Raw genomic sequence first — 16,071 nt, 5'->3', positions numbered from 1 at the left:
AGGCTTCATTTTGTTTCTCAACTGGGTGCAAATCATTACATCCGTAAGTAAACTAATGGCCTAATCAATCATTTGGCCAAATTAATTTCCCGGTCACGGTACAGGTGGACTGATGATGATGATGATGATGATGATGATGACGATTATGAAATTTAAATAAAAACATATTAAGTTTTGTGAATCTCCAATCAGGGACAGGTGCCTGGGCCGCATGGATCCCAGTGGTGTTGGTCAGTTAAAGTTAAAACGTTCCTAAAAATACATTAAGTAATTAAAGCCTGCAAATGCAGAAGAAGCTAGTGTAAATTCTGATTGCCAAATACTGAAACATAGTTTTTCTGTTTTGCCCCTTTCATGTGTCACATGGCAGAAACAGATCAGTGAATTTCTAACACATATAACGCAAGAGCCGATGCAATATATTTTCAGAAAGCATTAATTGGAGCCAACATCTAATGTAAACATAATAATGATCATTGTAGAGTCACTAATTAGTCTTATATGTATGTTTGAAATGTGGGAGGGCGGCATGTGGAGAAAACCCCAGGACTCCAGTCTTGGAAGCAGATGCTCGAGACGATTTTATGAGAAGGAATCGGTCTTTCAGAGGAAAAATTAAAAATCAGGACTCTGTCAGAGGCTCAGCTTCAGGAATCCATGGACTGGTGTCGGCAAAGTAACATCGCCAATCAAAGAGCCGACAATGACAAAGCAACTAATGGGATTTAAGCTGCAGCTATTAAAGCTATGGCTTATTAAGTTGTCTAGTTTAATATGACACACAAATTCTGTCAATAGTAACGAACTATAACTTCACTAATTGGGAAGTACTGGATTGAAGACATTGGGAATTCATCATTTGTAATTCTGCTTTTGCACAGCCATGTTCAGACATGAAAATTAATGGTTTTATATTGTTACATATTGGTAACTTTATCATAATATTGACTGAAATAATCCCCAGGTCCACACATGAGGACATTTCTTTCCAAAAACTACTTCCTGTTCAAAGATGATGTTTAGTTTTTATAGTTCCTAGATCCTATTAATGCCATATACTTTTCAGGACATCTTGTTCTTGTAGTGGTACTGGGAGCAACTGGGGGTTCTACATGGTGTAGCTATCAGTGACACTGGGTTAAATTCCATTGACATTGTCCATCAAACATGGTTTTATTGACTGCGTAAGCTCCATAGATATTTCAGCCCTTCTCTCCTACAACCTGTGTACAGTCTGAGATCCTCTGACAAGAGCCTGCCAGTCGTTCCTGTGTCTAGACTTAAGACCTGAGGGAATTGTGCCTTTTTGCTCCGAGGGCACCTAAGCCCTGCAATCATCTCAGTGAGGAGCTCAGGCTAACCACATCATTATGTTCTTTTGAACCCTGTCTTAAAACTCCTTTTTTTTATCAGTTGAATAGATTTATCATTATCGTATTTTTTTTGTGTGTGTGTGTGCCCACAGCACTAGGCAGAGGTAGGCCAGTGCCGCTGAAGATAAAAGACAAAAGCACAAGAGTATTTTTATTTATTTGTTACAGATCTGTTAGTCATAAAGAATAATTTTACCTATTTGATTCACATGTATAGTTTAATTGGTACACTGAAATGTGAAAGTGTGTGCAATCTGAGCACACAAAAATCCAAGGATTTTTTTTCTTTGTTTTGTTTTTAACGTTAACCATAGTTGGCATAACCTAAAACTAAACCATAATCTTTTTGTAATGGTGCCAGTTTGGCAAGGTATAAATGGAAAACCCAGAGAGCAAATACAAACGGCATATTTTGCCATATAATATGAACGAATATAGTTTGTGCACTGCATTTTATCTGTGAACTTATACTGAATTTCTATGGAAAGTTTTTAGCAATGGAAACGGTAGGGCTCTGGGGCAGTTGTTATATCCACCACTTTAGACCCAGCTAAAATATATCTCAATTATTAGACTGTACACTTACTTGCCACTTTATTAGGTACAATTCAATGACTTGTCAACACAAATAGCTAATCAGCCAATCACATGGCTGCAATTCAATGCATGTATTCATGTAGAGGTGATCAAGACAACTTGCTGAAGTCCAAACCAAGCATCAGAATGGGGAAAAGGGGTGACTTTGATAGTGGTTGGTGCCAGACTGGCTGGTCTGAGTATTTCAGAAACTGTTGATCTACTGGGATTTTCCCACAAAACCATCTCTAGGCTTTACAGAGAATGGTTCGAAAAAGAGAAAATACCTGGTGAGCGGCAGTTGTGTGGATGAAAATGCCTTGTTGATGTGAGACGTCAGAAGAGAATGGGCAGACTGGTTAGAGATGATAGAAAGGCAACAGTAACTCAAATAACCACTCGTTACAACCAAGGAATGCAGAATGCCATCTCTGAACACACAACACGTCACACCTTGAAGAAGATGGGCAGCCACCAGATCTCAATCCAATAGAGCACCTTTGGGATGTGGTGGAACAGGAGATTTGCATTGTAGATGTGCAGCTGACAAATCTGCAGCAACTGCGTGATGCTGTCATGTCAATATGGACCAAAATCTCTGAGGAATGTTTCTTTACGTGTACCTAATGAAATGGCCAGAAATTGTATATTATATTTATATTGTCAAGTCTCCACTGACCTTTTGAAACCATTGATTTGGCATTATTGACTTTTAATCAAATGCCTCAACAACTATTGGATGGACAAGCATGAATCTACCACAGATGTGTTTGGTGCAGAGTAGGAAATGTTAGCACTCATAATGCATGTAATCTGGTGCATGATAAGACAACATAATGACATTTGTAGTTGCAGAAATTAGTGAAGTGAAGTTTCTCAGCTGAAAAGTATTTAAGAGCAGATGAGATGTTTTGATGCTCCTCCATTATGTTGGGCTCATATTGGCCGTTGTCCCTCAGTTTTTCTATTTCTTCATCTTTCTTGTTCATGGTCCTCTTGTTTGTTCATCAGGGCGTGGCGTGCATTCTCTTCTTACTCATATATCTGCCTCATCTGTTCACCTGCAATAGATACAGTATGTTGTCCAGCGCATTGTGTTCTCTGCCCAATTGTTCAACTCATCAGCATGGTACTTAGGTCCGAGCTTGTGTTTACTCTGCGAATCCTCATGTTCCCTTTCTCTTTCAGTTACCTTTTTGTCCCTCTGTGCCTCCAGGCTCTGTTACCATGTGCAAGAGTCTTCTGCTAGCCCAGGCAGCCACGCTTCTCACCCCAAGTCTGCATAAAATCTGAAAGCTGCCTGACTTGCTTTCAGCTTTAACCCCCAGGCCTCATCTCCAGGTTTGCCAGCATTACACAATACTGAATAAAACTTGTTACTTTTCACAAGTCAGCCCCTGAGTGCTGCTTTTTGGTTCACTGGGAAGCTACTACAACTACACATGTTCGTGCCAAAGGACCACATCATTTCAATATATCTATAAACGCTGTCAGTACATTTCTTGTTGCATATTAAATCAACCCAAAGTAATGTGCGATTTTTTTAAAAACTTTTTTTGCATAATATTTGAAATACTTTATGTGATCCTTTTCTAACGATTTAACTATTAACAAAAGCCTCACAGAGCTGCTTCCATGGCCGTATTTACTCGTTTGCATTCTTCGAAACAGACAGTAGACGCTGAAGCGTTTCTTGAGAAGCTTTGGTATTCAGCTCCAACCTACAGTATTTCACAGTGACCTCTGTAAATGTAATGATTCACATTTGTGGTATAAGGTCAAAGTAAGTGGCACCGTACAAGGCACAATTTCTCCTGACGCACTCTTAATCTGTCACAGTTATTGCAGTGGCTGTTGCATGACAGTTCGTGTTCTATCATCGTCTTCCCCGCTGACCTTCATGTTTCATTTGGTCAGTCTCCTCTTCTTCTTGGGCATATAAAATTAATTTACTGTCTTGCTGTTTATTTAAATGGAGACCGTTAAGGTTAGAGTTCTGGACTAGATGCATGGGACACAGTCTTTGCGGAGGCACTCACGGACATTTCTAAAGGTTGTGCTGTCAGGTTCATACAAGAAAACGTATCTAAAGAACATTACTGCAACTCTCACTTTCTATTTATGAACTGCTTTCTGTGGTGCTGTGTATTCATTTGGTGATAAAGGCCAGAACAAATCAGTCCTGTTTTCTGACCTTCTGAAACGGCTATGAATGTTTTATCCAGATCTGTAACTCCATCTGCAACACAAATCATCCTAAACATTGTCATAAAACTACACTCACCAGGGACAGCCAGATATTAAAAGTGTTGTTCATACACTTTTGCCACTTTTACATTTTCTGTATAATTTTGTTTTCACGTCTTTAATTTCATTTTTTCTTTTATTGCTGAGTTGACCCATTTTTTCATTGTACTGTTGCCGTCGCTGTGTAGCTATGAAGAACAAAACTGAACTTGTATCTAATTATATAAGGTAATTTAAAGCAAGGTGTACTATGTATCAGTACATATAAAATGTGACTGAATCTAGAGTAGAGTTTGGCTGGTAACATGGGCATAGATAGTCTTGTGAAAAGCAGATAAGATCCTGTTTTGTACCGTTGGCTAAATCTTGTGCGTTTACCTTGGATGACTTCAAACGATGGCAGTGAGTGAAAAGAGGAACTACCTGGTCAGAGTATAGAGCTCGGGTTACACAGCTTGAGGGCCGTTCAGCTCTTGCCTTCATTTGACTGCGATCTACAGAGAAACTCTGTGCTTTTAAAGCTCCACTGTAACTGGTTTTAGATCTTGGCTTCCCACAGAGCTCCTCGTCCAGTGAGCCAAAGAGGAATCCCTCCTGGCTCAAGATATACAGGCTCACCAGGCCACAGGGTCTGTTAGTCTGGTTTGGATCCAGACTGAATTCTCCCACATTCATTAGATGAAATGAAACTAACCAAAGTGTCAGAGCAGACCAACATTAATTTGGGCTCCTTATTATCTTCAAATAAGGTCTTCAAAATATGTAGATGGTGCTGCTGCTGCCTAGTGTATCTTTGTGGAGAGTTCTCTTCTTCTGTCTGATGTGCATGCCTTCTGTGTAACCGATTCCTCCCGCTGAACATTCACCCTGTTCCACTTTGTGCACAGAGGCTTCCCTGTCTGGAAGAAAAAAAAAAATTCTCAAAGCTTTATAAAAAGCAAAAGTGATTGGGAACCTTTTTTTTTTTCCTTGGTTGTGGTGTGACACTAATTTACTTTCCCTCACACTTCCAAGGCAATTAGCTCTGAAGCTTCTCTGAAACTATTCTTGCACAAGTCAATAGCTAGCATGACAAGTAAAAATTTAAACAGGTCCATTGGGCGACGGTTGATAAATATATCAAACGAGGTTACAGTGGGAAAGGAAAACCTAAGAGAATGAAGGCAAATATAATTACTTCACTTGTTAAACTGGGTGCTAGGACCTTCATTACTGGCCAGTGGTAGCATGCAAATGTATATGTAGTTGCCTGTGGCTGGATAATGCTGCAGTAGTATCCAAGCAGTTATGGGAAATGATGCAGAGAACCTTAGAGAACTTTTCAGAGGAAAACATGTGATCGTATATTCACTTTGCTATATAAAGAACATTTTTGGCATGTGGGAATGGCCCCAAAAGACGATGCAGGGTGCCAGAACAAATAAAAAATACATCAATTTAAAGGCTGTGGAAGTGTGTGTACTTAATCAACTCCTCATTTGTGGGATTTCTAAATGAGTACGCCATTTAGAGGATTTAGAAATTTGAGATATGCGTGGCTTTTTGTTTGATCAGTTTTCCATGACAATAACCCAGCAACACCCAAAGCGCCTCCACTCGGCCCTGACAAAAGTGACTTTTGAGTTTAATGGTGGTAAGTGGTGCACACACGAGAAGAATATAGCACTGATGTGGCGACCATGGAATTTTAATGAAGTTCAGCAAGTTGTAGCGGTGGTGAAAGGTGGCCACAAGGTTTTTACAAATCTCAACTTTGAAGCCACGCAAATGGTGACAAATGACAAGGTGACAACCAAGCAACCAGCGACCGATACAGTGGGTTGACATATGACACAAACACAGAGTTCTTCAAACATTTAAGCTTCTACCTGAGGTCCTACCACAGTAGACAGCGTGCATGGAGCATTGGGTGAACCCAGATGGAGCAGTGGCGTCTTTAATGATATTTTCGTTTAATATAAAGAGACTACTGACTGCAAAAACATATAGTTATTGTTAATGTTATAATTATTAATTTATGTGTTGCTTGTTTCACTATGATACAGCTACGTTAAGGTTAGGGTGGGCAAATACACAAGAGGGTTACCTTGGCAACTGGAGGCCAATGGTGACCAACTGTCAGCTACAAAGTGATATGAGAAGAGTAAATTGTTTTGTGCACCAATCAGGCATAACATTATTTGTGTGTAGGTCTCCCTTGTGCCTCCAAAACAGTTGTGACTCTTCAGAAAATAGACATGGGTCTTCTGAGGGTGTCCTGTGATGTCTGTCAACACAATGTTGTTAGCGGAGCCCTTTGGGTCCTATGGGTTGTGGGGAGGGCCAGGAAGTTGAGGTTTAAATAGAAAAACTCAGTGGGTACAGCTCATCAGAAACTTGCTTGGCTTGTTTCTGGTGCCACTAATTTCCATAAAGGCTGGATACTTGCCTGTTATTAACAAGGAGGACCATGTGCCTCGGCTACTTACCCTATGAATGGTGCTCTAACGAAGTCATTGTCAGTAGGAGGCTCCAGTTTGAAAGTAGGAATGGCGTTGAAGCTTCCACCCTCCACTGTTAAGAGAAGGTTTCTCCAATTTGACATAGATGGCTTCAACACCATGTGCACCTTGAGACTGGAGGCTCCCACTGACAATGGCTTCGTTAGAGTCTCTCAGAACTGAAGAAGCTAGTCGGACAAGGCAAAATGTCTTCAAGGGAAGCAGGAAGTAGAAACTGAAATTAATTTGGCCTGACTGGCCAAAAAAAACAAAAGATACAGCACACAAGTATAAATGGCTCGCACCTTCGTATGCTATGTGCTTAAATTGCCGTGTCTGTATCCCGCAGAGGTATAAACTGCGCTTAACAGCAACATAGTCATGCACATAATTCAAATTTGCATACAACAAAATGCAAATGATTGAAGATGACCCTTAAAAATGGAATATGTTGCTGGTGGCACATATGGGTAAGCGCAATTTGGATGACCCAATTTGGTTTCTGAAAGCTGACATCTTATAATTACGGAAATTTCACTTGTGCCTCTATTACACCCTTTAAAATTTGGTATTTTTTTTCCCACATTTACTGCATATTTTAAAAGTTCCAGGTATTCTGGAAAGAATTGGCAAAAGCACTTACTCACAGGATATTTTATGATCTTTTAATCATCATCAAAGCCAAAAAGAAGTAAAATCCAGGCGGTCATTTTGAAGTATAGCGAACTTGTTTTATCTCTTGACTTTGTCACAGTTTTACAACTAATGAGAGAAATGTGAACGCGCCTAATTAATCAGCTTAAATTCAGTTGTCTGTCATTTCTTCAGTCCAAACCAATACAATAAGTGGTGTATTTAATGTCGACAGTATACTGTGAAAGAAAGAAAACTCAACAGTTTACTGTGAGGTTTTGTTTGGCTCTAAAGAGGTTGGATTTTCATGGCAGCCTCCTTCCAGAAATGTCCCCTTCTTTGTACGCCACAGTGACCCGCGAGTAATGTTTTTAGTGAGCGTTTATGATGAGGATACAAGATGCAAAGTAGAACAACGGCCAGAGATCTATTTATCATGAGGACACGGTCTAATGGAGGGAGTTTTAACACATCAGTGTCTTCTTGGTTCTTGTAGTCACGCTGTCATCCTTTTCAAGGTTAATTATGTTAAGTACAGTAAATGCTATCAGATAATGGGAGGGATTTTGCTGTCCTACAAGAAGGAAAATTACTCTGAAAATTATGAAAAAGTCAATTGTGCCTGATGAATGTGCTGTGCTCTCAAAATAAATTACGGGCTTATTTAAGTTTTTGTACCAAATTATTATGGGAAATGGGCTCATGTGGGCAGACACAACACAGACACGGATCCCCTGAGGCGATCACCCTGCACACAGAGAAAGCATACACATAATCAAAACATTTATTGCAGTAGCTGTATACCTGTAGAGTAGTAACAAGGATTAATTGTTTCAGTATCTGTGATGCCAAACACCCTCACAACTGACAAACATACTGCGATAAGCGAATCACTCCATCCCACTTAACTTCTTTATACTGTGACATAAATATGAAAGTGCTTTACAAACCGAACGTCGCCTTAATGCACAAATCAGCCATATCCCAACAAAGTAAAATGACACGAAAAAAAAAAAAAATTATCAAGTTAATTTCAAAAGCTATATCTTTTTTTAGCATGCTATTCCATTGTGTAATTTGCCTTCCATGCTGTGGAGTGAAACAAACCTTTTCAGACAGTGGAAAGACAGATGAGCTTTAATGGTTGACCCATTATCTGCACATGCCTTTGTGTTTTTCTTTAGGATCAACATCTGGATTTTTGTACGTTTACATCTGTGTGATTATGTCTCTAAATTTGGCAAACATTCAATGCGTAAAGGCATCCGATTATAAGACTGGATATTCTTTGTAGCCAACATGGTCTCGTCGTTTAAATAAGCACAATTTAGTGGTTGGAGAAACATCATGAAGGCACAGTGATTAAAGTATTATCCTAACCTGTGTTTTCTTATGTATGGAAAATAACTGTGGAAATAATATTTTTTTTATATATTTATATATATATATATACACACATATGACAATAAATTGCAGGTACTACTGAGGGATTGTACTCAGTTAAATCACAATTTTGAGTAAAATCTATACAGTAATAAGATCAACGTTAGATAAAACATTTAGCCATTTACAAATATATTGCTATTTAATTGTACTGAACACTTTCAAAATCAGTAGAGGAGAGCTTTCAGAGCTTTTCATTTTTATAATGCACATATTGAGCACTGACATCCTTCATACAAAATGTTTTGTCTTTTTTTAAAAAATGTTTGCCTGTGGTTTTGCATTACTCTGAGGGAAAGAAAATGACTGTGAAAGAATATGGGTAACACTGAGTATATTACGAGATGGACATTTGAAAGGAAACTGTTGGGTTTTTATCTGGTACATTTTGCCGTATTGTAAATCTCCTGTCCAGCTGAAATTTCCAATGCCAATGACAAGCCGTTATTATGACAAGAACTGTCCTACTCACTGTGGATATTACAGATACATGATAGTGGTTAATAAGTCTTATATACAAACACACAGACAATGACAGAATAAACAAGTGTCCACGAACAGTGTTATCAGAACAACACTTTCTGAAATGTAATTCCATTTTCTTTGATTGTGTCGATTAATATAGTCCTGAACAACTCAATAACAACCACACCACAAATATTTGTATATATTGGTCAGCCATGGTAGTCTTTTTTTTTTTTTTTTCCTTTTCTTGTAATTTGTTTTCATTTTCTCCACCATTCGTCCTTCCTCCACTTGTCCAGTTCGCGCATGAAGCGGACAGAGGTGTAACTGAATGTCGAAGAAATCCATAAAGAGGAAGAAAAAGGAAAAAGTTTTTTTTGTTTTTTTTCCTAGAGCCATAATAAAGTTGGATTGTAGAGAACACAGCATAAGCACTATTTTGTGGCCTACATACAGTAGCAAGTGTGGCAATCAAACTGCAGAAGCGTCAACTTAAGTGGGAAGAAATGGGGGAGGTGGGGGGGAGAGAGAAAGGAAACAACAAAACAGGAGGACGAGCTCTGGTTAGATGCTCCGCTCGTTCGCTGTGTCCAGATGCAAGGACGCTCCACAGCACAGAAGCAAAGTCCCTCTTATAGCTGCTGGTCCTTTGGGCTGTCTGGACAGGAGGCAGGCTGGCAGGACTTCAAACTCACCAGTGGAATATCAGCCATTCCACTGCTGGTGAAGTGTCCCTCTCCGCTCCCAAACTGCTTCCTGTCACCAAAATGCTCTGACCGCCCACTCTCATTTTTCCAGGTTCTCGTCAGAGTATGTCCATTGAGGAGTTTTTCCTTGGGACCCCACTCCCTCTGAGACCCAAAGCTGGACACGGGTGACTTGGGCTGCTGGTACGTTCCCAACGTTGGGGGCATCCAACAGTTGTCTGAATGTCCCAAGACAAGGCACTCTTGTGTGCACATCTCTGTAGCTTCTACTAGGCCACGTGGTCCCAGAGGACCGTCTGAAAAGAGAAGAAGGGAGAAAGTAACAGATTAGACTTTATTGAGAGCATCTGTCTACGTAACCTGTTCACTCCAGCTCTATATAAGATTACACAGTGCTAGGCCAGAAACCCTCAAGTGAATTTTGACAGAGTAAAATGGTCTTATATTTATGATCTTGCATTTATGCAGCACTTTTCTACCTACTATTACTCAAAGTGCTTCAGAGTCACAAGGACACGTCCACCGGTTCGTTCATGTTCAAGTACTCGCACATTCGCGGACCAATGCCAAGGGAACTGGGAGCAACAATGTTTTGCTTAAGGACACGGCTTTGGCATGTCGTCTATGTACCAGGGATCAAACCAATAACCCTCTGGTTCATGAGCAACCCTTTTTATCTGTTGAGCCACTGGCACTACAAGTACATTTGAATGACATAGAAAATTACATTTTTACAGTGATACAATGAAAAAGGCCACTGCAGATAAAAACATGAATATATTCTCACATTTCCTAAGGATGCCATGTCTTGGTACTCTTGGCATGAATTGACAAGGAAAGATCCTGGGTTTTGGTAGCACCAAACAGTTACACAGCAGAACGTACAATCTCTCCCCAACCTTAACCGAAGTAGTGTTGTTGCCGAAAGCAAATCACAAGTAGATTTCACTATGCAAACCCATGTCTCTGGTGCACTGAGCAGATTGGATGATGACCACCAGTCTTCAATGATAATCTTGTGCAGCAAAAAGAAAGCAGTGAACAACAGGCATCAGGGGCATTTCTTCAACAAACTATGGGATGTTTGAGTAAGATCCAACCGGGTCTAAAATGTAAAATAAAATCTGTTTGAACTCCTTTTGCCGACTTGAGACACTCTGGCACACATAAAGTTTAGTGGAACAACCAGCAGTGTGTCTGAAAACATGAATGAGCTGGAAAGCAGAGGGAGCTACAGATATGAATAAGGGCTAATGAGTTATTTTTGTGCACTGCGATGTGGGTTCATGGGCAGATTAACACAGAAAATTAGCAAAACAGCAAACACCGTAAGAGATGGTGCGACAGTGCAGTGATACTGCCTTAAAATCCGGAATCCCAAACAAACAGAACTTTTGTCCATGTCCAAGTGCAAATTATGTTTGGAGGAAAAACGTGAAGGTCGGGTTGCATCAAAGCAAACCATCTTTCTTTTCTTGCTCAGTGCTGCTCTGGCTACTCCTCTCATGAACCATGCATTACCATTCAGATGTTAAAAATGAAACAGTCCACATTTTGGGTGGTGCATTTGAAGAAATATTCTTTTTGCAAATGTATTTATTTTATTTTTACTTTTGGAATAAAGGAGAAACCAGTTCTGTCTGTGTTTGTGTATGATGCTTTTCAAGCCTTGGAAGGTAACAAATTGGTCTGTTTCTTTGTCCTGAAAGAGAAAACCATAACTATTCGTCCTAATCTGTGCCGTTGCTTCACAAAGAGCTAATTGGTCGGTGGTTAGGCTCTGTAATATTTTAAAAGTGTTTTTTTTTTTCTTTTCTCCAAAATCCTACATGGAGCTATTTTTCCTCATCATCACTTTGGCTTAGAAAATTTTCAAGAAGAGAGCTCATTAGAGTAGCAGACAGTAGTGGTGAAATTATCTTCTGATTCATACTTTTCTTTTCAATGAACATAATGCTGTCGGTAATTTGAGAAAATACTTGGGCAAAATACACAAATCAAAATATCTGCGTATTATTATCCTGTATTATATTGAAAAGTGATGTTTGGACGAATACAAAATGATGACATCAGTAAAAACAATGTCAAGTAAAATTCCTGCGTAACCTCCATTTAATTATATTTTCACACTGAATCAAAAGATTCACTGTGACGTTAAAGGCTTGTTAGCGGCGATCCCGCTGAGAATCAATAACCAACTCTACAGCTTTCAACTGCATCAGCTGATTGTTTTGCTTGCTGACCTTTTACTGTTGACTCCAAAAGGTTCACCCTGCTCCCTTGTGGTCAAAAATTGGTTGATAAAGATTTGAAGCTCAGCTCAAGGCCTTGCTTTGAATGCAAATGTGGTGTTTTATTTACTGTTGAGGTTGCTGTTGGGTAAAGATGGGATTTACAGCTCTTTGAAGGGAGCTGGGTCTTGTGGATCCGTTCCTTTCAAACAGCCATTCAAAAGACCGGTCATTTTGAAGATGTCGGCCTGGGGATAATTTATTTTACCCGAGAAATAATCACTGGGAGGAATGATGGAATCAGAATCATTCAAATTTAGATATTCCACCAATATATACTGAATTGCTGGGATATCTGAGGTCACTTTCACACCTTGTGGAAAAAAGCAGTTGTTCTAACGATAATGTTACTTATCAGTTATTGGTCGATGTGTATTCAATAAATAAAGAAAAGAAACGCAATCCGCAAAGCAGCTAACTTCATATGCTGCTCTGTGTTTACTGTTTGTATTTAACGTCACTGACTGTCGAAGAACAAATAATAATTTAAAAGCCCCCAAATTGAACCGAGTCCTCTTGGTCAGGCGTGAAAACGACCTGCGTTTGAATTATAGATTGTAGGTCAACTTTATTTACCTAAAGTCAGTAAAAACCTTCTCCTTCTTGAGACAGATGCGTACTGAGCGTAAAGGCAGAAAGGAAAACTCAGCTGGCATCATGTAATGTCTGTATTTCGGATAATCAATTGATTATCAATTGATTATCCGAAATTGTCAATTGAAAGAGGAGCTTGTGTGTCCATTTGTACGGAAAAAACAAACACACGCACTAAAACCCAAAAACCAAACCAAAAAAAACTTTTGTTTTCAAAGAGCTGGTCAATAGATTCGGTTCATTCGCGAACGTCACAACTCTAATGTTGAAGCACTGTCATTCTAAGAAAGGAAATCAACTACATTTGTATGTTAACAGACATAACAAATGCTCACACTGAATCTTTTTATCTGCTGAAGTGTAAACTCACCATAAAGTCTTTAGTCTCATGTGGTAGACAGCCCTTCCATGTAAATTGGCAACAAAAATCACGGTTTTTGACACATCAAATTCAGCCTTTCTGTAACTGTGATCTGCTATGATATTCTTGAATTACTCTGCACATAGTTATATTTATGCATTTTGTTTGCGTCTTAGTCTCAAAACTTGAAACCTCAGCCTGACAAAGCTGACATTTGGCATCTATTTTCATACTGTTGTGTACTGCACTGCTTTATACTGAGCTGTTTTTTTTCCCCCTCCCTATTCCCACTAGACGTCTTCTTATTCAAATGTAAACACAAATTTGAATAGAAAGAAAAGGAGAGAAAATGGTATTACCTATTGGCTCATTTCCGCTGCTTTTTTTTTTTTTTTTTATTACGGGCTCTTTGAGGGTCAGTCATGTGTAAGACAATATGAATTCATGTAGATGTAGTTTAATAAGAGCGTGTCCTTATCCTCCACTAAGCCTTGCTGCCAGAATACTGGCTTCTGGCTTTCAAAGCTCATTCTGATATACGACGTGAGAGAGTCAGTCACTCTTCTGCATGGAAGTAGAGTCCATCACAATAACAGGCGCAGATAATTGGCATGTGAGGAGTCTAACCAAGACACACATTATCATAGTTGCATGAGGAACCACGGAGAGAAATAATACATGGTACCCGGGAGAGGGCAAGATGAATTCCTCAAATGAGATTGCAGGCGAGAGAGTAGACATCTGGGGAGCTGTTAAGGAAGAGAGATGGCAGAAATGGAAAGGACTGTGCACGTGTACGTGGCGTGCAGCAGAGAGCCGAGGCACTAGTTACAGGCCTGCCATTTATGTGACATTTTGCTTTTTTTTTTTTGTATCATTAGATAAATGATTATAATGAAGGGGTGATAATCATGATGTCACTGATGGCATTTCCTCCAACGTCTTAATCATAGGATGCCTGTGAAGTAATATGAAAAGAAGAGAGTGCATATATGTGGCATTAGCAAATTCTGTATCATTTACAGCAGCATTAGATGAACGTAATGTCTGTGTTTTTTTTTTCCTTCTTCTTCTCTTACAAAAGCAGAGCGTGTCATTAATCAAGGACACTTTGTGCTTTGCTATTCCCCTGATGTAATAAACATGACCATTTGCATGTAGATTGGTACAATCAGTGGCCCCAGTGGGCAGCGGAGGATAATTTGAATCAGCCATTTTCCCTAATAATCCCTGCATACCTGCTGTTTGAGAAAATGCAGAGGCAAAGCTTGATTGAAATATCACTTAAGGTACAGAGCTGATAGGTTGAAACTCCATGCATATATAGGAGTGATATAACCCCTGCCAGTAATTCACAACCGGGGGTAGCCAACATGAAAGTTGAAACGCACGCGATGGCTAAATTAGCCTGGTGAAGCCAGACTCAGTTCTTATATGAATATGGATTTAATTACGGGGCGTGTTTCAACTGACACAGAGAGAGAGAGAAAAAAAAAAACACTGCATTTTTATTTGATGTTCCTGCATTTAATGTATGGCTACATCTGTGTTGCTCTTCTGTTCATTACAGCATAAGGTCCGCCCAGATCTGATGGTCCTGGAAGATCTTTGCTGGAGCATAATCAAACCAACTTCCCACACAAAGACTGAGGGTTGACTTAAAGGCCTGTGGCTAAATATAAAGCATAGGTCTTCAACAGGGGGTCTGCACATGTCTGAAATAAAAATTGAATATTTGGACCCGTGTATTATTTGAATAGCTTAATACGGAATGGAAAAAGATAATAATAATGTTTATTTATAAACAGCATTAGGTTGAGTTTAATATAGAGCACACATAGTAGGTGGGGGGTCCCTATTTAATCTCTCTAATCAGTTTGGAGGTCCTTGGCTTGAAAAATGTTGAAGACCCCTGATATAAAGGATATGAGAAATGTGGCTGCTCCCTGCCATCCTAAGTGGCAGCAATGAAGGCCCAAACCTTGCAAACTAAATGATTATCAGTCATCCAGGGCATGGTGTGAGAAAAACAGAGCTAAAACAAACACCACCGGACTTTGCAGAGTTTTGCTAGAGAGTGTTCACCACTCCAAAATTATTATTGAAAATTATTATTATTATTACTATTATTATTAGGAGAATATGAGCACACCTTTAACTCATGAGCCATGAGTCATCACAGTACCACCGATTTTGGAAAAATGAAGACAACATCAGTTCAATCTGAACAATATCCTTTACTGTAGACGAACGTTATGTTGTAAACAAACACTACTCATGTCAGTTTCAGGCTGGACTTGCAGCCTAAAGGTTATATTAAAGGGATACAAACAGTCCTAATTCAGACCCACATTTGTGTTAATGAAATGTGTCATGGGTGCATTTTACAATATTAATAATAATAATAATAATAATAAGTTTGAGAACTTTAGAAACAACTAAATACCTGATTTAAATCTCTGATTTACCAGCTGTGGGGGAAAAAAATAAATCTGACAATTATTTTCTTCCCATAATGATAAACTTTTAGGTATCACTCTCCATGAGCCCAGCTCTGCAATAAAAATTAAAATATACAAAAAAAAAAACAGCACACCGGACCCTGTGTGTGTGTGTGTGTGTGTGTGTGTGTCTGTGTGTGTGTGTGTGTGTGTGCGTGCATGTGTGTACAATTACACTCTTAAGGGTGCAGAAATACGCTAGTGCTATTAATTGAAAGGACACAGTAAGAGGTAGGATATTTTCCCATTAGTCCTCTTCTTCCCTCTGGAGCAGACTTTTTGACACTGTAAGAGAATGAGTTCAAATTCGGAGCCCATTTATTAAGCACAGTGGGCAATCTACCTAAACTCCTCATTATGTGCCGTACAAATTTCGCAGTTTGTCATTTATTCATCCTCT

General features: G+C 39.3%; 1 protein-coding gene across 4 annotated transcripts in view; it reads right to left on the bottom strand.

Annotated features, from left to right (window-relative positions):
* Positions 1-8,079: 8,079 nt before the first annotated feature.
* The window catches only part of LOC125005035 (protocadherin-9), a 204,974-nt gene continuing 196,982 nt past the window's right edge, over positions 8,080-16,071 (bottom strand). For 3 of the 4 annotated variants that reach the window (XM_047579960.1, XM_047579959.1, XM_047579961.1), the window contains one exon: positions 8,080-10,220. In XM_047579960.1, the coding sequence (XP_047435916.1) occupies positions 9,850-10,220 (371 nt within the window). In that variant the 3' untranslated portion in view covers positions 8,080-9,849. The remainder of the gene's footprint in view (positions 10,221-16,071) is intronic. The other variant, XM_047579962.1, reaches the window with a different exon arrangement.

The sequence above is a fragment of the Mugil cephalus genome, chromosome 3, assembly GCF_022458985.1.
Source record: "Mugil cephalus isolate CIBA_MC_2020 chromosome 3, CIBA_Mcephalus_1.1, whole genome shotgun sequence".
Taxonomy (NCBI): domain Eukaryota; kingdom Metazoa; phylum Chordata; class Actinopteri; order Mugiliformes; family Mugilidae; genus Mugil; species Mugil cephalus.
This window is presented reverse-complemented; position numbering and strand designations above follow the sequence as displayed.